We start from the raw sequence: 21436 nt of genomic DNA on the forward strand, positions 1-21436 counted from the left end.
GATAATTATAAAACACGTGTGATGAGACTGTATTATATATAGCTCTGTTCATGAAATATTAAAATGGTCGATATTTGACTTTGGAATTATACACCACTAACAACATTGTGGGAAAACTGTAGAGTTTACCATGAGTGAGGTTCCAGCAGTTGTCATAGTAACTACAGTATTAGCGGTTAGAAAAAGAAGTTACATACCACGACTACTAAGTGTGTCAAAATGACAGTAATAGCACTGGTAACATTATTTTGTAGCAGCAACAGTATATTAACGGCAAACATTATGGAAGTGTAATATGGTGTCCTGTACATAAATATGTAAAAAAATAAATAAATGAAAATGTGACGGTTTTATCCTGCGTTTTGTAGAAGATGGTAGACGGTTTTGGCCATGTTGGAGAAAAGACTAACTTAACTTAGCTAGCTACTTAGTGGCTAACGTCAATACTTTTTATTTTTTCTGAATTGTGGTTAGCAACAAAGGTAAGAGCACACACCACAACATAATATTCTGTGGAAAATTACTGTGAATAATTCCAGAAATCGTTGTCCTATTTGGGGCTAGCTTAACCATTAGCTACAGTAAGGTTAGCCTAACTTACCTTCCTCTTAATACATCCATGAGTTAACCTTAGGTCTAGCAGTTAACTAGCTAGCTAGCTAGCTAGCTAACGTTAGCTAGCTGTTAGCTAGGCTAACTGACACCTGCTGGGGCTGATGCCAATACCATGTTCCTGCTGGCTAAGAGGTGCTGTTAAATAAAAACATGAAAAAAATATGAAATACTTTTAATTTTAAATTAAATTGATAATGGCTAGTGAGAATAAGAAAAATACAATCATGTAGCCAAAGCTATTATTTTATTTGATTAACTAAACTTAACTTAAGTATTTATATAATTGATTCACATTTATGTTTTTGTGTTATAGCCCTGTTATCATCACCAACATTAACTGTTATGCCAACATCGATGTCTGTATTAGTAGGCTGTATCATTTTGTTATATGGCTACATATCATAGCATTCTCCATTCAAAGTGGGTTGTTTTACTGAAACATTGGCTAATTTGAGGTGCATCAATCTGAACTAAAACCATTCCTACAAAAATTGCATTATAAATTGTGAATTTATCTGTGTATATTAATTTAATAACTGCCTTTTCATTATTATGTTTAGACCTAATTTAGTTATTGTTTCCACTAGCACTGCTGCATGGACGATCATAATGTGACAACCTATAATATTATCCCAGTATACAACCCCTCCACTTCTTATCCCCCTGCTGTGTCAAGCATCAGCCGACGTGCCTCAGAGCAAAGCATTGGGATGTTAGTATATATAGGGATCAATAAAGTATCACATCAGAGGAAATACTAATCAGACTTCTTACTCTCCTTTTTGAAAGAAATGGCACACAGGAATTTGAACACCGTCTGAGGATGGATGCCATCCAAGCACAGAGAGCATGCTGGGAGGTTTTTACAAGGTTCAGCTCAAGTATTGTCTTTGCCAACACTTTGATCAAGCAAGTGGAGCTCAGTGTGACAGTCTGGCAGGGTAATTGGGCTGAAATTGCCAGTACACAAGTGTACATGTGTGAAAACACACACATGGCTGTGCACATACTCCCCTTTTTATATTGTCTTAATATTACTTTACGAATAGAAGTCAACTCTTGCAGGAGTTTAATTTGAAAATGAAATATTTAGGCTTTATAAAATGTGAGACCAATTATGAAAGCGTTCTTGCTGCAAATGCTGTTGACTACTGTTTGTGTCAATTTTCATACAATAATATTCATTTTAGAAAGAGGAAGTTGCATATTTTAAATATTTTACAAAGAACAAAAAAAGTATTATTTTCCCCAGTGGATATGTAAACCTTATACAGTACATGAAATAAATCCCGTAGATGGCCCCTCGGCAATTGATCACAAACACAACTTTCATGCAAAGAGTTTATTTATGAATCAGACTGCAGTATCATACAACAGTAGCACAATCATATGACTATGGATTATGCTCATATTTATAGATACAAAGATAAAGGTATGTCTTAAAGGAAAAAAATGAATGAGTTCTCTTTTGAATTACTCTAAAAATAGCTTTTTAATACTTGGCATAGTTTGTAAATTAAATTATGAAACATAATGTTTGCCCACTGGATTTACTATTGGAGTACCAAATGCAATACTTTATGAAAAACATTTTTTTCCTTCCTTTCTTGCATTTCATGCAAGGAAGAAAAAAAGATGTCAGTGAGTACAAAAAGCACTTAAATCTCATATGAAAATAGAAAATATTACAAGTGTGCATAATTACTTCATGTTGCACATAACCTGCAGTACAAAAGGTCAAATGACACTATGTTAAAGTGTACCTGACATGCCAATTATTCGGGGGCGTATGTACTGAAATAGCTATTTAAATGTCATCAGGGGCAGTTTACACACAAGACAGAGGCAAAGCCTTTCAGTCTCCAAAATGAATTGAAAATGAGATGTGTCAGTAATTATGGACGTGCCAGCTTATCCTCCCTGTGGTGCTGACCATGGGCTTGTCTTGAAACACTGAATCTCATCCTGTACTTTTTGAAATTATGCTTTTTGTGTTATTTGAAGTTCACAGTTTTGATTCAGTGTTTCTACAGAAAAACAACATGAAAAGCAGAAACTATCCACAATGCTACTTGTACCTCTCCAGCCAGAGGGATGGCAGAACAGTAAGTTGTTTTTAAAAACCTAAGGTATGAAACAGTGCTTAGTAGGTTAATATTTGGCATTGCCTGGAGTATAATGTAATGCACACATAATAAGGCGACATGATTATTCCAAATTTACAAGAAATGTTTTAAGTTCTTAGACAAAGTTCTGAGTTGATAAAATGCTACAACTGTAAAATGCTACATAACAATTAAGTGATACTTGGTGAGTGATTAAACAGTGATGGTTTACTACAAATCTTTTGATGCGTTACATCAATGCAGCACTGCTGTTGTGGGAAAAATCACGTAACTGCAAACATGTTTTTATCAATAAGACGATTTTTTAAATCATTATTAAGGTTTTGAGATATGATTTTAAATGTATTAAAATCCCCTGTTTTTAAAAAAAAACTCTCTTTTCATAGTTTTTGCAAATTCGTGGTTTTTAGCCAAAAATAGCATACTGCATTGTATCCTTTAGTGCAAGTGTTGGGGACAGCAGAACATTTTACACAAAATGAACACGCTTTGCAATGAAAGAAACAAAGACAGAATAGAGGAACTTAGGAGTAGAAGGAGAAGAAGAAAGGGAGGGTGGAAGGAAGGAAAAGAAAGAAAGTTCCCAATTTTATTTCTAAACATGTTTTGAGGAACCAACAACAGAACAATACATGATTTGAATTGGAAGACATACAAAGACAAAAATAAGACACCGACATAGGAAATACAGCTGAGATGGATTAATGTATCAATTATCACAAGGAGCGTCTAACATTGACTCTGTCAGCATATGAAAAAGCACTATCAAATAGGATATCATGGCACAATCAAAAAGTTTCCATCACAACACTGGCAATGATGAACCCTATCGCTCACTGAAACCGAATCGTGTGATCAAGGCATACCACAGGGCCATCCCTTCTTATATCACTCTGTTAGATTTTAAAGCACTAGAAAATTATGTATACTCTCATTATGATACTATACAGACATATGATACTTTGAGCTTGATATAAGTGTTGAGCAATAAAATGTCATGGTTAAATACAAAATATCTCTTAAAATATTTAAAATATACTTTATTTTGTACATTATGCAAACTGATTAACAATTCAATGATAACAAAAATAAATTTTCCGTGAAATGTTGTCTCTTTGCAATACCGATGTATGAACATATATCATGAAGTAAAGCAGCACCCACCCCCTGTTAAGCGCCCATATACCCTGACACGATTCCATATCCCTGTAATATGATTTGAATGACACGTTCACATTGAAACTCCTGACAATGGTTCCTACAGGTAGCTCCACTACACCACTGAGCTGTTTGTACAACAATATTGCTCTACCTATCTTTTTTTGTTCTATATCCCTACATCCATCTTTAAAGTTTATCAAATATGCCAACCAACAATTATACTCAATCCGTGCCTTTATTGCTTCCTGAAATTACCTGGAAATGGGAGCTATACATCGGATTGATCAGAGGACTAACACACATCTAGTTAAAGAAGGCAATTCCCCCTGTCCAGCGTAGAACCAATGTAACGTATAATAGGTCACTGGTCTATCATGTCACGTGGTGTAGAGTCACTCTTCATTGAAGAGCTCTATATGTTATGGTTGCAGTGTGTACAAAAGCAATGAGACAGGGCACAATGTCGTTAAATAAAAAAAAGAAAGGCTTATTTATCTCATCTAAAAAAAATAATCAAAACAGTTCTTGAGCCAGAGACAGTGATGTCCAGTTCTAAAACAGCTGTCGCCTCACCACGACAATCAGATACGCAGTTTATTTTGGTGTGGTTTAAATGCAACAGAACAGGTTTGTGTCAATAACCCTTCTTAGTCTACGTTAGGTTAAACATAAACGCTTACATTCATATCCTTAACAGCTCGCTCGTAAACAAACAGATTCGTTCAGTATGCGAAAAATGTCTTGACTGTATTCACTATGGACATTTTAAAAGTTCTAGAATGCACAACAGAATTGCATAATGTCTGCCAATGAAAAAAGCATAGGGAGGATAGAAGAGAAAGGACAAGCCGCTACAAGAAGACTAACTAGTTGAAACCCCCTAAGGGGATGGGCTTGGGGATGGAGGAAAGATGGGGTAGTGGGAAGTCAGTTTGGGAAGGCTGGGGAGGGATTCGAGGTGGAAGTTGCCCCAAAAGTTAAAGGGGCACCTCCCTTTGGCAGTGGAACAGCACTCTTAGTAGTCAACGCAGCGCCGAGGGTGAGGGTGTACACAATGCTCTTGTCGGACAAGAAGGCCATTTCAGTGTCAAGATGAGATGAAGGCATTCTAGTAGGCAGCCAGGTCACAGTGTTAGAGCTAAAAACCTCAGATGGAGATGATGGACGCAGTCTTTCTACACTTTCACCACTCTGCTTGGATCATGGGGTTCTGGGACATAAAGAAGAAAAATATTAATTGACAAAAAGTGTATTTTTTAGTATTGTATAATATTAAAATGATCCAAAACCAAAGAAGGCTAGTAAGGTGCAAAGTGCAAAACATAACCTGACAAAAACTGCAATATATAGCACAGTCAAAAATAATTGTTGTGTTTCTAGTATGCTTTGTATTTATTGTTTGTTTCAGTGACATAAATAGTAATATGTTTAATGGATTTGAATTCACAGAGGAGGGTAGTAGACTTGCACATAGGCATTTACACCATCTTGTGGAGATGTCTTTAACAGCAAGGGCCATTGACAGTTTCTTCAATTTCGATAACTTGCAACCTAAATAATATTTAGGTTTATAGGTTTTAAGGTTATATGCACACATGTGCTCCCTTACTTACACAAGACTATAACATTCTTATAGATTTGGGGTTTTAAGATTGGTGAGGAAAAATTCCCATGAAGTATTAAATCAAATAAATAGTTTCAGCCGTCTCTCCTTTACACAATTTTGGTAAATGACTCTGTTTTCTAAAAAGCCATATGTTTATAATTTCCTATCAACACCTATGATTTTCAAAGCAAGAAATTTGTCAGCATTTAAATCACATTCATCATGGTTTAGTCTGCAGTCGTCCTGAAGCATGCATAATAAATCTGTGGATAGGGACAATGAAATCATGATCATGATGCATTGAAGAAATATTTTAAATATCTGCTTTGTTATTTTCCTTTTATATTTAGTAGTCAATACTAAATCTTTGTGGCCCAAGCACCACAAGGGAAATAAATGTTTTACTATTAATGTTGCCCTTGATAATTTCAAAATGTGGGTATATTTGTTTCCACAAGAATCCTCAAAGTTTAATTTACATCCTTATCTTACCTGAAAGAGATGACTCCTCATCTTGCAACACTGTCTCCTCAGAGACCTGCTGTGAATGGGTGATCTCTTGATCTTGATCGTTCTGTGTGTCTCTCTGAGGAGAAGGGTGGGGCTCCTCCTCTTGTTCGTCCTTGCCGTCTCCCTCTGCCTCCCCCTCCCCAGAGTCAGTACTCCTAATGCTGAGGCGCCTCATGCGATACATAACGTCCACCTCCCTCATCCGGGCCAGGCGCTCAACTGCCACACGACCTGGAGAAATAGCCAGCTTGGTCTGCAAGGCTTCCATTCGGTGGGAGGGGCCCTTGCTCCTCCTCTCCCCCTCCAAGCTAAGAGACAGCCTGCGGTCTAGGTTTGGGGGAACTGAAAGTGGCAGTCTATCTGGCGGAAACTCTGGCAACCCTGGGTGGTCTCGCCCCAAATGAGTCCGTAAACCAAGTCTATGCTCTGGAACAGCAAATGGCTTCTTTTCTTGCTCCTGCTTGTCATCAGGCATTGTACTGTCTTGTCCCTCACACTCACTTTTCACTTCAGCAGTTTGTTTGTCTGCACCACCCTGAGGTGTTTCTCTTGTAATGGCTTCCTTCGCTCCTAATTCTACTTCCTTAGTTATTGTTTCACTAACACTGTGCTCCTCTGTGACTTGGGGGTCTGCTGGCACATCATTTGCTGATATTGTGGATGTGCTCTCCTCTGTAGCTCCATTCACTGGTATTTTTTCGGCAGGATTAACTGCGCATAAATTATCCAAGTTTTCTGCCGGAACATTGCCCGTTGTTTCACCCCCTCCCACATTTTCCTGTGTCATTGAATGCGGCTCCCTTGTTTCAGCACACAGGTCAGACCCTGACTGATTCAAACTTGAGTCATTTGGCTCCTCTGTTTTTATATATTCTGCTGGACTTTCTAACGCAACACGTTGTGGTGGACTGCCATTTTGATTGGTCGAGCTGTCCGAGCTGTTCTCCTCATGAAGTGGAGGCAATGGGCCCTGTCTCATCTGATTCTCAAGCTCTCTTTTACAAATAGGGCACTCCTCCTCTGATTCAGCACTGCGATCTTGAAGAGTCTCTGCGTCATTAGGTTTAAAACTGCCCGTGGATGCTTTATTGACATCCGTTGCGTCTTTAGGCTGACGCAAAGTCTGGCATATGTCCTCATAATCAGGAGGACTAGTGAGCGTAGAAGCATCCTGCATGGGCTGTCTATCTGCCCATGGCATTTCAGCTGCTGCGGTGCGCGTTGTTGGACTGAAGTCACAAAGTGGTGTCTCAATAGGCTCATCTGGCAGGTCTAGTTTCACTGTCCTGCCATCGTTGCTCCGTCTGCGCGAAAGATGTGAAACAACCCTGTATTCTCTGAAGCCTGGCTCCCGAGGTGGGACAGGGAGCTCCTCCCTAAGCTGCTTGCTGAAGGTTACCGACTTTGTTGCAGGCCTGGAGAAGGCGCTCTTGACTTCCCTGTATTCTGGGTCAACAGACCAGCTTACTGCACTGCGCCTAAGGCTGCTGGGCTTGTTGAGAGGTTCTGATGTTAATCGGATTTTGATACGCTCAGGGATTTGAACAGAACCATTTGGGACTTTATTGCTGGCAGTGCCTAGCTCCAATATGTCTTTGTAGGCCTCGTTGAGGTCCTCTATGCACTTATCAACACTGGGCTGTTTGCTGCTCTGCTGCTGCTGTTGATCCTGGACTTCTTTTTTGATAGTCTCCAGCTCTTTCACAGCATCCCATGGACGCTGGCTGGCCGGTTTCAGCAGAAACTGTTCGAATACCTCCTGCCCACTATTTGCTGCTGGTTTGGTCTCCTCCACATTTCCTGAGGGTGGTACTGCTGGCTGCTGAGCTGTGCTCTTATTCAGCTGGTTGGAGAAGGTGGCGGTCAGGGAGAAGGCGCTGTTGCTTGACAATTTCAGGCTCTTTACTCCCTTTATAGGAAAACTGAAGGCGGTGCCCACTACACCGCTGCTATCAGGAGGGACTTCAGTGCCGGGAGGGACAGGGTCTTGTTGTGCTTCCTTGTTTTCAGAGGCAGGTTTTTGGGCCTCTGGGCTAGTTTGTGTCTCCTGGTCTCGATACTGGTTTGCAGGCCAGGATCCCGACAGTTTCATCTCCTTGTAATGGTTTATTTTAGGTGGTCTACAGGGTACTCTTTTAAACATTTTGCTGCTCGCTCTACTGCTTGTTTTGCTGCTCGCTATGCTACCAGTTAGTGCTTGCAGCTCAGCTTCAGCTGAAGATGTGCTTTGGAGACTTTGGTTTGTTAAATGGCCAGTTTTGTTGTCACTTGGACTGTCCGCCGGGTCTGGTGACTTCTCATTGTTGTTATTCTGATCACGGATTATCCCGCTGAGCTGCGGAGTAACTGGTACAGACACCAAACAAAAAATTGTCTCACTGAGTCTCTTTTTTAGATTCTTGGATTTGTCCTTCTCTGGTGGTTCAGGTTGTTCCACCTTTTTTACTTCTGTCACAGTTTCAGAGACGCTCTGGTCAGCCGACTTGCATGGGGGAGGTGGTGGTTTACCCAGAATAGATGAAGGAAAAAACTGACTACGGTTTTGTTCAGGACCTACACTGTCACTTTTTTTGTTTAATCCCCTGTTGCACCATCGATTGCTGCTGTCGTTGTCATTGAGAGATGTTTTGCGGCTGTCGGTATTGAGAGATGACCCCTGTTGAGGAGGAAAGGCACTATCATGTGTAGATTGTCCTAAAATCGTAGCAGACGGAATCTCTTTGTTGATGTTACGGATCTTGTCTGAGTCAGTGAGAGAATTTCCGCTAGGCCCTCCTGAGATTTGCTTCACTCTTGGGTCTTCAGTTGGTAATTGACGGGCATGACCTGGTTGTTCTTCAAGTCCAGAGGGTAATTGACGGGCATGACCTGGTTGTTCTTCATATCCAGAATGTACCTGTTTTCGATAGGATGCACCACGATCTCCATAGTGTTCCAGCCATGAACCTGCCTGTCTGTAAAACCACCTTCCAGGATCTGAGCTGGGCATCTGCAGAGCTTCAGCCCTCCATCTTAGGTTTGCCATTTCATTGCGGTTGACTGAAACTGATCTTGGAGGTGGGCCTCTTCTATAAGATGGGGGTGGGATGTAGCCAGGTGGCTCCATTCCAGAAATGGCAGAGTGTTGTGCGAAATAGTCTTGTCTCAGCTCCCCACCCCTTGGATAGTAGATAGGCCTTTCTTTTTGTTTGGCACCCTGGTCTATAGCAAGCATTTCTGCGCTACCTCTAGTCTGCTGGTGAATCTCATATGACGGAGGCTTTAAAGGCCTGCTGAACCTGGGCTTTGGTAAAAGTGCAACATGGCTGCTTGGCCCTGCATTCCTACCCCACCGGTCCCTGACAACAGCACCACTATAGATATACCTACTATAGGGCCCAGAGAAGACAGTGCTGCTTATCCTCTGTTGTCTATCAGGTAAGCTAGGCCTGGATGGAATGAACTCTCTGCTGGCAATTTCATCAGGTGACAAAACTCTGGGGAGAGACTGAGACTTTGCTTTAGTTCTAGGGTGAAAAAAACCCTCAGGTGTCCTCAGGCGGTACTGGTCCTGAGCCCACCTGTCACCGTCCCCATCCGACAGCTGCCTTCCCAGGCCCACAGCAGGCCTCCACTCCTCTGTACCGAGGCTCTGGCACTTCCTCTCCCCAGTCACCCTTAGTTGACCAGGGGCTGCATCCAAGTCCCTTAGCCAGGAAATGTCCTCCCATAACTGCTGCGCTTGCCTCTCTGCTCTGTGTTCCTCTGCTGCAATCAGGGCCTGTGGCCTCCATGCGCCTGCAGAGGCCCTCAGCTCCCTGCCATCAGCATAGTCCAGGAGGATGCTGAAGTCCTGGCCTCGCCTCCGCCAGTAGGAGACATCCCTCTCATCATGGCATAGCGGCTCTGAATATGTCAAACTGGGAACATCGTAGAACCTATTGAGACAGAAAAGTTCAGTGTGAATAAGACAACAAATTTAAGAATGAGAGTGAGGTGGACACTTGCAAACAGTTATAATTTTTCATTAGGTTTAGACAGACATAGTGTCTAAAAGGCACAAATATTTTTTTATATGATTTACAGTTTGCTGGTATTCCAAAGTTTAAAAAAAACAATAACAAGGCACTATTGATACTTTAAACTATCTGCAATGAACTGGCTTTCCAAACACAAAACAAAATGACTTTTATCTCTATTAAAGGAGTGATAGAATGCAAAACCGATTTTACTTTGTCATAGTTGAATAATGACAGTTTAGTGGGTAACTAGGACATACATAGAACAACTAAATCCCATTGACACCTCTTTTCTCTACAAATCTCACAATTTGAAACTGCCTCTGAAAACGGGCAAATCTCAATAAGCCCCATAGTTACTATCTATCTAACTATGGGGCTCCTCCTCATTTGGCTCTAGTCTCTCTCTTTGTCACGCCCCAACATTTGCATAGGCTACACAACTGACCTGAGATCAGTTAGTCTTCTGACTCTAGGTCGGGCAGATCTCAGAAATTGTATACATTGTTCATCTGCTATTTTACCATTCAATTCACTTCTGACACTTTTTTATGCGAGAAATCAACAATGTAGAGGTCAAATATGGGCCATTTTACAAAAATGTATGTCTAATTGCAAATTTTGTCCGACTGTGTGTCAGTTCAGCGGCCAGTGCTGCCTGTGTAGCTGTCGCGCCGCCTGGCCTGCCTTCCTTCACAGACCCCGGCCTGCTGTGAGCAATCTCTTACCACAGATTCCAGTTACTCTTTTAATGTGTGTAATTATAATGTGTTGAGTTATTTAAACAAACGATTGGGGAAATAAACGCCACTTGTCCGCGAGTCTCATTGATAGAGCCTGTGGCTGGATGTAGCTCTATCAATGAGAGCTAGCTAGCCTCCTCTTAGAATTCCTCTGAAATTCACAAAAATAACTTGAAATCGGACACCATTGTTAGCTTTATAAGACCCTTAGGTAGATGTTGTATACGTGGTGTGACGAAATTCAAACTGTAAATATACTTGAATTACGCCGAAAATGAAGCTAACTATCCGTGATTTGTAGCTAGCTACACATAGCTAGGATTGAAGGGACAGTCGCAGCTAACGAAACACCTAGTCTTCACAAATATTCATTAACTTGAAATCGGACACCGTTGTTAGCTTTAGTCCATGCTGTGGGCTGCCAGCCGTGACGGAGTTCCAAGTACCTCATAGAAGGCCGGGGTCTGTGAAGGAAGGCGGGCCGAACGGCGAGGCAGCACCGGCAGCTGAACTCCGACACACAGTCTTACCAAATTTGCAATTAGCCATCAATTTTCATAAAAAGAGCCCATATTTGAGCTTTATATAGTTGATTTCTCGCTTTAAAAAGTCTCAGAAGTGAATTTAATAACGAAATAGCCCGACAAACAATGTATAACTTTGCAGTGTCTGAAATATGAGACCTGCTGTCGAGTCTCCCATGTGTTTCTATGTAGTTTGCTCAAACCAATCAGCACGTAGCTCATTCAGAATAATGATGAGCATACCATATTTGGAAGAAAAGCTCTCATATTCACAGGGTAGTTAAGGGCCTAATAAAATAGCATTCGGGCAATTTTCAGCCCAACCAATGTTACATACCCCATTAGGAGACCTTAAAGGTACCATGACATGGTGCTCTTTGGATGCTTTTATATAGACCTTAGTGGTCCCCTAATACTGTATCTGAAGTCTCTTTCCCGAAATTCAGCCTTGGTGCAGAATTACAGCCACTAGAGCCAGTCCCACAATGAGCTTTCCTCAGACTGTGCCATTTCTGTGTCTGTAGCTATAGAGGAGGAGAGAGGGCGGGGCAATGTGGAGGGTAGGGGTGTGGCCTTGACCAACTGCCGCTTTTCTCGTTTGAAAGCCATGATGTCTCTCTCTCATGGGTTGGCCAAATTCTCTGGGCGGGCAAAGCAGAGAAAGGGGAGGTAACCTCGCTTGTTATGACCTCATAACAAGCAAGATTCCAGAACAGCTCATCTAAGCTTTCATTTTCTCAAAGGCAGAGCAGGATACCCAGGGCTCGGTTTACACCTATCACCATTTCAAGCCAATTGGGGACCATAGGCAGGCAGGGGGAACTCATATTAATGTTAAAAAACCTCATAAAGTAAAATTTTCATGCCATGGGACCTTTAAGGAACAGTGTAAAATACCCTATATAATCATTCTATCACCCCTTTAACAACCTTTTAAGATTTGATAATTGTGTCTATGCCAGTCTCAAGCATGTGTTTTGGCTTTGGCAGTATTGGCTTTCCAACGCAACTTAATCAAGGAGAGCCAGCACATATGAGACAGAAGTGCTTGAGTCAGCGGCTCCCAAGTCCCTTGAAGAAACCATGAAATTGTGATGCTACTGCAAAATGATCTGCATATTAAATTGTGCTGACCTTACCTTGGAAGTTTGTCATCTGGACAGCGACTTTGGCTCTTAAAGAAAGCCTGAGCAAAAACATCCAATTACCTTATCTGACACGATATTTAGCAAAAGTACATCTTTACCTCAGATTAACTGATCACATAACTCAATTAGCAAGATCAAACTGTGCCCTTTTAGAAAATACATAATTTAAATTTTTTTAATGCTTGCTGAATTTAACATAAAATGGCAAGTGTGTGACGAGTGACTGTTGGCAGGTTCAAAACAGTGGTACCACTGTGATGAAGCAGTGCCGCCTGGAGATAATTTTAGTTATGGTTCCAAATGTAGGTGCAAGATATGGCTGCAATGCATGTTGCACTGTCAAAACAATTATCTTAGAAATAGCATAATCATAACAAATTGAGTCTAAATAAAACAGAGCTACATTTATTTGTGTTTAAAGAGGGTCATTTTGTTAAATTACAGTGTAATTTTAATTTTGGAATTTTCTCCAGCAGTCGTGGTAAATGTCTTGGTGTGGTGGAACAGGACTGCTGAAGGAGAAAAGTCAATGATATCCATAAACATCCGTAGGTGCAGTTAATTGAACGAGGGAGTGAGGGTTTGAAATCCTTCCTAAATAAATCAATTATTGTATTTTCTCAGGCTAGTTGCTTAATATTTATGATGATTTGCAGTTAGCAATTCTATACAAAACAAATAAAAAAAAATCTAACCATAAAATATACCATAAATACATATTACAAAATAAGGTTTTAAAATATCCAGTCTAATAAATAATAAAAGAGAACTCAAAATGAATAACAATTGTCCTTTTCAAGAGCTTCATCTCATATCTGCACTGCACTAAATCACTGTTAGTCACTGTACTCATTCATTTAAGCAGCAAAGTCCATGGATCATCCTCAGCAGCATATGCTACTGTATGGCTGAGGGGAGCCGCGTTGTGCACACTTGCCCAGCAACATGCTTACATCACAGGGCACGTGCTGGGTGTGATTCAGTGTGCCAGTGTTTACAGTGGAGTGATTACGAGCCTGTCTTGAGGCATGTTCAGTTTTCCTCAGTTTGCTTACTGTCTAGTGCTGCTGTTTACATCTGCCTGCCTGGTTGAGGCTGTAGAGACGATACCAGTGCATGGGTGGGCTCTACAGAGACGCATACCACCTCTCTTTTAAGGCATGTACACATCTCAAACAAGTGCAAAGGCACCTTTCATATTTCCTCATATCCCAGCATATGTCAGTGGTGCTGCTGCAGCCACAGTGTTCTGCAGCTCTGGAAGGAGGGGAAAGGGAAGAGGAGGAAAAAAATCCCCTGCGCAGTGCAGACTCAGTTTTGCATGCAATACCAAAGGGCCCCAATGAGAAGGGGGGGGGGGGAGGTAAAGGGTGTGGGGGATCGCAATAGCGAGGGAAAAAAAAAATGCACTCACCCACTATCTGTGGCGAGAGAATCACCCAAGGGCTGAGCGTCACCTAGGATACCGATGCCGATTTCTTTTCTCCTTAGGATCCTTTCCCCGCTCTCGTTGTCAGTGGCGGGGTAGCCCTTCACCAGTGCCTGCCTGCTGCCATAGATGCCTGTGATAGATGCCCCCCGGCCCGCCTCATACCCGTTCAGTGTCCCCCGGACAGCCCTGTTGTCCACAAGTTCACGCTGGCAATCAGCAGGGCGTTTGTCAAAAGGCGTGGCAGATGGAGGGCCGCTCTTCGGCAATTTATATCCGTGCGAAATGAGGAGGTCTTCCACACTGTACATGGTGGTGTCTCGCTCACTTCTGGGCAGGAGGGCAAAGGTGGGTGTGTTTCCTTATGCGCAGTGATGCTGGTAGAAGCTGGAGCACGTTTGCTCAGCAGAGGCCATCACTAAGGGAAGGGAAGAGAACAGATTATTTCTGCATGCACCTAAATCGAGGATTTGTCATTTTCAACACGCTAGCAGATGTCAGAAAATACAGATGTTGTTGTTGATGTTACCTTTCCAGGTACGTTAATGTATTTTTTTTAGCATGTGCTATTTTCAAAGTTCAGTGAGTGTCGTCATAAGTCAAACATGAACATAAGTATTTTGTGCAGACACTGTCTGCAAGTTTAACTCTGGAATGTACAACCAAAATTTTAAAGGTGCACACTGCAGAATTTTTATTTTTTTTATTTTTTACTGTGTAGTCCGGTTTATTTTCCAGAACATGTTCAATTATCTCCCAAATCTAGCCTCACATTTCTCATATACTTTCTCCAATAGCCAAGAATAACTGTGCATGTTAATAAAAGCTACGAAGTAATTCTTCAACATTAAGTAAAGAGAAGAGATTAAATACCTCTCCATACGATACAGTCTGTGTCAGATACACTATGGTGATATCCAACAGTATAGTTTGCCTGGTAACTTAATACAGCTGCAGAAATGACTGCAGATAATGTATACTGCCCTTTGTCTCTGTGCTGCGTGCCACCGTGGTGTAAGTTCCTAAGTTGCCATTTCTTCTGTCGTAATGGCATCAGGAAAAAATATGATACATTTATTACATGTTATTAAAGTGATTCAGCTTCTGATTCATAATTCCAGTTGAAAGTGGAAGTCTATCTTGCAATGTTAACAAAAAATTAAAATGGACTCAATATTTAGGTGTAAAAAGATTGTTACATCTCTGTACAAGTACATTCTCACGTGTGCATCATATCGTATTTATTTTCTTATTTAATATATATAAAGCAAAACCAACCAAACCAAAATTTTCCAGGCCACCTCACCAGGCGTGGACATACAGTAACTGAATCTGTTCAACAACAAAGCGAGCAAACTATTTTTTAAGGTTTTCAGCACTTCTCTCAGACTGTACTGACAATACTGTTTTATAAAAAAATATATATAATTAGCACTGCAACAAAGTTATTTATATTACTGTAATGATTAATCTGCTGGGTCTGTGAAGTGTCAGAGAATAGTGAAAAATGCTCGTCACAATTTCACAAAAGCCCAAGGGAAGGCTTTTTTTTTTTGTTCAACCAACACTCCGAAACCCAAAGATGTTCAGTTAACAATCACAAACGACACAGAAAAGCAGCAAATCCTCATTTAGAAGAAGGAGCTAGGAAATGTTTGACATTGTTTCTTAAAAAGTGATTACCTACTGTTACTAATAGTTGATTCTTTTTCTTTTTATCAACCCAGGGCACTCAGGTCCACAACCCAACAACTCCTTGTCATCCCCCAGACACGCCTAAAAACCAGAGGGGGGTGTGGCCGGGTTGGCTCAGTGGGTAGAGCAGGCACACGTATACGGGGAGGTTTGTTCCTCGACGCAGAGGTCCAGGGTTCGATTCCGACCTGTGACAATTTCCTGCATGTCTTCCCCCTCTCTCTCCCCTTTCTCACCTCGCTGTCCTATCAAATAAAGGTGGAAAAGCCCAAAAAATAATCTTAAAAAAAAAAAAAAAACAGAGGGGACCGAGCCTTTTCTGTAGTAGCCGCAAACTCTGGAATTCCCTCCCCCCCATATCAAATCCTGTAATACAATTGACAGTTTTAAATCAAATCTGAAGACGCATTTTTACTCTCTTGCTTTAACTCCCTTTGATTCCTTTTTTTTTTTTTTAAGGATTCAGAGCTATGAACTGAACTCAACTTTTTCTTATCTTTTTGTGTTTGCAAATTTTGTTCCATTGTTGTTTTATTCTATGTTACATTATTTGACTTTACCTTTGCCTAACTATATTCATGGAACCTTGCAACCTTGATTATGTATCTTTAAGGCATACTGTTTCTGCCTTCCCTGCTCTACCTGTAAAGCACTTTGGGTCAACTGTTGTTCGTTTCAATGTGCTATACAAATAAAATGACTTGACTTGACTTCATAATTGAATAATTATTTCAGCCCTAAATATAATGCAAAAAGTAGGTAAACCAAAAGAAGAATGTTGTTTTATGACTTGCTTGAACACAGACTAAAGTTTTTATGTGAAAAGTGTATTCTCCTAAATTCCTCTGCAGTCTGTGTGTGTGTGTGTGAGATACATTAATTAGTGGTTATAACAGTCTGTCCTGCTTGGATATGACAGTGGATGGCTTATAAAACAGTAACACAGTGATCAAAGGCTTTGCACACATTAGCATTCTGCTAATCATCATGTTTGGACTTGAATAGTGGCTCGCTGTTAATTTTCCATTATGATGGTGTCACTTAAAGGACAAGTACAGTGTTGAATCAAAATTGATGCCTTGCCAAAATTATTCGCAGCAAACACCTTTACTTATTTATGTTCTGAAACTACAATACTCCATCTCTGTTATCTTCCAATTACAGGTTGCAGTATGAATCAGGGAAAGATGTCATTAACTAATTAATATCAGTTATCATTAATATAATAACACCTAAGATATCAGACTGATTTTTTTTTATAATACTACAGTAAACTTTTCTGAAAGTTTCCCTGGGCAGAGTACCTGTTATTACAGTACATTGTATTTTCCTCTGTGTATGAACAAAATGCACTGATTTCATATTGTTTCATATGAGCAACAAGTGTAATCTTAATAACAAATTAATACATTAAAATAAGCTCATATGAGACTTGCTTCTGTTCCTTTTCATGTTTTTGGCTTAGCCCAAAAGCTATTAAAAAGGAATTTGCTTTTCTATGCAATTCATAATTGATACCTTAGGCTAGGACAATACAATGTATTGAAATGCTATTCACTTTTTAAAACATTTACATATAATAAAACCCTATTTTTTTTTGCTACAATCAGTAAATACTGATGTGATAATACAAAATAACTGTATTCTACAGAATCTTTAAAACATAAGATAATTAATTACACTTACAACTTCTGTTTATACTAATAGAGTTTAACAGTAATCGGACTAGGGCTGCAACTAATGACTAGGGCTGCAACTAATGATTCATTCCATTATCGATTTATTATAATGTTAGATGTTACAATATTTATATTAATAATTTTTTCTATGTGGCAATTTGACAACCACATTCTGCTTATTGATGAATCGTGCCCAAGTTTAAGGAGCTGATGTGATAACATTTCACTGTAACTGTAGCTTAATAGAACCATTTTGATTCATCATTTAGTATCAGAAATGAGTCCAAAGTGATATCCTTAAACTGCTTGTTTTGTTGCTTCGTTCGAAAACCAAACCATATTTTCTTTACTGTCACATATGACAAAGCCAAGCACAAAAAACTTATATGAGAAGCTGGAACCAACAAGTACATTCAAATTTCATCAAAGTCACTAATTGATTATCAAAATAGTTGCTGATTCATTTTCTTTTTAATAGTCTAATTGTTGCAGCTCACTAGGAAACAAAAGAAAGTTTACCTAAATCAAGAAATCTTGCAGTAAATTCTTTGTTTTGCTCCATTTTCATCAATGATGCAAGATATTAATTATATAAAGGACCATTTCGCTCAAATGATTTGGAAAGATTCCCTCTTCTTCGCTTGACCTTAAAGTGACCTTAACTTTTCTCCCTCCATAACTTTATCCACTCTGCAGTCCGGAGTCTCCCCTGGCCTGGGAGCTCCTAACATACTGTAGAATTCACTGTAACACTTCACATCTAGCCTGGAGATCATTCATACTATCCAGTAGGGTTGGGGGAAAAAACAGTTCACGTATGTATCGTGATTTCTTTTTTACGACGATTTTTAAAATGGATTCTTTTCCCCAAAATCAATATATATATATTTTACCAATGGTTCACCTAAATATTTTCTGTTTGTGCGGTACCGCCGACGGCAACTACATAATATCCATTTCCAGCAAAATAGAGTGAAAGCAGAGATTCCATGTTATGTACTTATAACTTATAACTCTGTATATTATTTCTAGTTATAGTTCCACTATCTTTATTGTTACTATAACTGCCACTGCTCATCATTTCAACTGCTATAATTATTAAGAATCATATTTCTCTATATCTGTATATCTGTATCAGTGTCTGTGTCCAAATTATAGAGTGTGGTCTAGACTTACTCTATCTGTAAAGTGTCCTGAGATAACGCTTGTTATGATTTGATACTATAAATAAAATTGAATTGAATTCTTCTTTACAAATGAAATTAATGTCAGACTGAATGACTGACATGTGATATGCATTCTTTTTAGAAAACAATTCGTTTGTAGAAATGTCCCATGATATATTGTCTCTAGAAGTGTATTTTTCAACTTTTGTTTTTGTTAAAGAAGGAAAAGAAAATCTCAATACTCGAATCACAATTCTTCTAGAATCGTATATGAAAATCGCAATACAAATGTAATCGGCACCAATGTATTGTGAAAGAATCGAATCGGGACAAAAGCATATGGTCCCAGCCTTACTATCCTGATGTAAAAGGCTCAGCAGAAAATCTCCACCCTAAGACCTCTGTGGAGGCAAGTTTTCAAGGAACAAGGACAGCACATGTGGAAATGGATTAGCTCATTTATTAACTTCAATGTAACTTCACTGACTAGGCATGCGGAGCAGACCCTAACATACCATTAAACCTCAGCATGTTGAAATCAGGGCTTCTGATGTACCCTCCAACTATTCCTGGCTTTTCAAGTGGAGTGAAGGCAGTGTGGTAAATGCAGCAAAAAATCAACTCAAGGGCTTCTTGAATGATCTCAAATCCAAAAGCAGTCATGACGAGTGAATGGACTGGTATGGAGCTAAGTAGCTTCCTTTAACGCAGACTTTTATCAGAGAAAACCGGAAAGAAGCAGACACACAGTGGCCCTTTTTGACAAGGTCACAGCTTCAAATGATTGCAGTGGAAATATAGCACATGAGCCCTTTTTTTTGCATAGCAACAACAAAAGTACCATTCATAATTACAACACAACCGGATTTTTACATGCACATCAATGATATGCTGAAGGATATGATAGTTTTGTGTGTGCGAGGAGAACTAACAATAAGGTCAGCTGTTGTAAAAGTTGCTGTTGAGGCCATTCATTTACTCCTAGTAAGTCCTTTTTTTCTGCTTTCAGAAAACATAGATCCATTTTTATGTGAGGAGCTTTCGTTGCCTACTTTTCCTGCGCTGCCCCTAAAAAAACTTCAACTTGGAGGTTGAGTCTAAATTTATTTTTTACTTTATTTTTTGAGATTTTGTTTTATTGACCAACACCCACCCACCCATCCATCCATCCATCCATCCAACCTCCCGGAGCAAATGTACAGCCAGGCCTATTAGACTGCATGCACAGGTAGCGGCCACTGTAACACATCAGCACTAGCAGGCAGCACCACCCTAACTGCCAAGGGAGTGCACCTACATCTTACCTAGTGACAGGGATAACGGCGCTACAGACCAGGCTCATCATTCATACACGGCTTACTCAAACTCATTTAAAGCTCAGGTTCAGCACGTTTATAATTAACAGCACTTTGAGTAAACTAAGTCCACCTGATTCTGTGAAAAAAAACATCCTCAAAATCATTTCCCCATGATGGTAACTTACCGAATGAATAATGATTTGAAATAGACCCGTTGTATCATAACACACAGCTATCAATAATATATCAATGTTGTAGAAATGTCTGTCCATGCATATAGCCTACAGCATCACCTACTATAGCCATAGCCTATACTGCAGCGTTATTTGGCACAGCCTACTTAAAAATTGACTGCTATGAAATGATTTTTCAAATCAGCTCCCAATACCTGCTTCGCCCAGTAGCCTATACCGCAAGTCCAGCGCCTACTAGAAAAATAAATAAATAAATAAAACCTCTACCTGCACGCACAGCAAGTTGGAAAATATAGTCAGCGGTCATGTTTTGACGAAAGCCGCTTGAGCCAAATCATAACCTCGTTGCAAATGTTTCCCCAAGAAATGCACGCAGCGCAGCAGCGAGCGCAAATCCCCGCCTCGCCAGCAGCAGCAGCGGCGGAGGCTGCTCGGCGCTCATCTGTCGAAGGGCGAACATTTTGAGGTGTGTGCAAGTTGACGCGCGGTTAACGAGGAGGTTTTTTTTGCAGATGCGTCCTCGCTGACTATGAGTGTTTAACAAGAAGACCCGCTGCCCTGCGCTACAGTGAAGGCTACGTGAGCAACCAAAAAAAAAAAAAAGACAAAAAAATATAAGACACAGCAACCCCTCCCTAGAAATAAGCCGGTGTCGGGAGAGCGGGAAACAGCATGCAGCAAGATACCATAACATTGCAAAAAAGGAATAAGGGCGTATAGCGACAGAGAGACGCATACCTGGGAAGATGCTTGGCGCGGCCGTCGCAGTTCCCCTGCGCCCAGCTTTAGCTGCTGAGACTGAGCACTGCACAGAGCCTGAGCCGAGCATGCCTATTGGTAGGCAAAGACGCGCTGGTTGCTGGCTGCCTGGATGGGCTCTCCTCACTACAGCTGAGGTGGGGTGGGCTCCTCACATGCATGCAGCTATACAGAGAGGGATGTCAGAATGGTTTCTCCCAAACTGTTTTTCCTAACTTTGCTCTTTTTTCATAGCAACAGTCATTTTTTTCTCCATTCAATCTGGCATATTGACTTGAATGATAACTACCGACATGTGGAGCAGTGAGGGCTTTGTTTCTCCCCTGTATCTTAATCTCTGTCACGCATGTTCGATACATTAAAAGCTGAGAGGATCACACCATATGTGTTTTTACAAGAAAGGTCAGTCACTGCTTGTGCTCATTTTTGCTGCATTACCCAACTGATGTTTCCAATAAAAAAAAAAAAAAAAAAATTCATCTCCAAGTGACAGATTCCCACATCAACGCCCATGCGCTTCTTTCCCATCCTGTTAAGTTTTAGATGTGCAGCAGCACCGCGCCCTTGGTGGTGTTGATGACTCGTCACTGTGTGTCCCCCCTCCCACCCAATGCCAAGAAAGCTCGGCTAATTAAATGTGCTGGGCTCAGGCCTTCCCGTGCCAACTGTGACATGCTGCACTCTGAGGGATCCCTCATTCGGAGGAGTGACGGGGCAACGCGCACGTCCCAGAGAGCCACTCACTGATGACAAAGTGCTAAAGCCTGACCTCAGGGGTCCCTGCA

The 21436-nt window shown here is 40.6% G+C and overlaps 1 protein-coding gene across 2 annotated transcripts; it reads right to left on the minus strand.

The window, feature by feature from the left end:
• Positions 1 to 1839: 1839 nt before the first annotated feature.
• On the minus strand, positions 1840 to 20760 carry LOC120569109 (junctional protein associated with coronary artery disease). 2 transcript variants are annotated; one of them, XM_039816983.1, is made up of 4 exons: positions 20631 to 20760; positions 13846 to 14278; positions 6001 to 9935; positions 1840 to 5112 (listed from the first exon to the last, which is right to left on the minus strand). In XM_039816983.1, exons 2-4 carry the CDS (start codon positions 14169 to 14171, stop codon positions 5078 to 5080), a joined length of 4296 nt encoding a protein of 1431 aa, XP_039672917.1. In that variant the 5' UTR covers positions 14172 to 14278; positions 20631 to 20760; the 3' UTR covers positions 1840 to 5077. The 2 variants fall into 2 exon arrangements, with proteins under 2 accessions (XP_039672917.1, XP_039672918.1); XM_039816984.1 differs by lacking the exon at positions 20631 to 20760 and having other exon boundaries at positions 13846 to 14440.
• Between the last annotated feature and the right edge of the window lie 676 nt (positions 20761 to 21436).

This window comes from Perca fluviatilis, chromosome 11, assembly GCF_010015445.1.
Source record: "Perca fluviatilis chromosome 11, GENO_Pfluv_1.0, whole genome shotgun sequence".
Lineage (NCBI taxonomy): Eukaryota > Metazoa > Chordata > Actinopteri > Perciformes > Percidae > Perca > Perca fluviatilis.

Coding starts and splice junctions, on each gene's coding strand:
- LOC120569109 (XM_039816983.1), bottom strand. CDS start 14,171: ATGTACAGTGTGGAAGACCTCCTCATTTCGCACGGATATAAATTGCCG. Junction 9,936..13,845: donor TCTCTCGCCACAGATAGTGG/GTGAGTGCATTT, acceptor CTGTCTCAATAG/GTTCTACGATGTTCCCAGTT. Junction 5,113..6,000: donor TGAGGAGTCATCTCTTTCAG/GTAAGATAAGGA, acceptor TTTATGTCCCAG/AACCCCATGATCCAAGCAGA.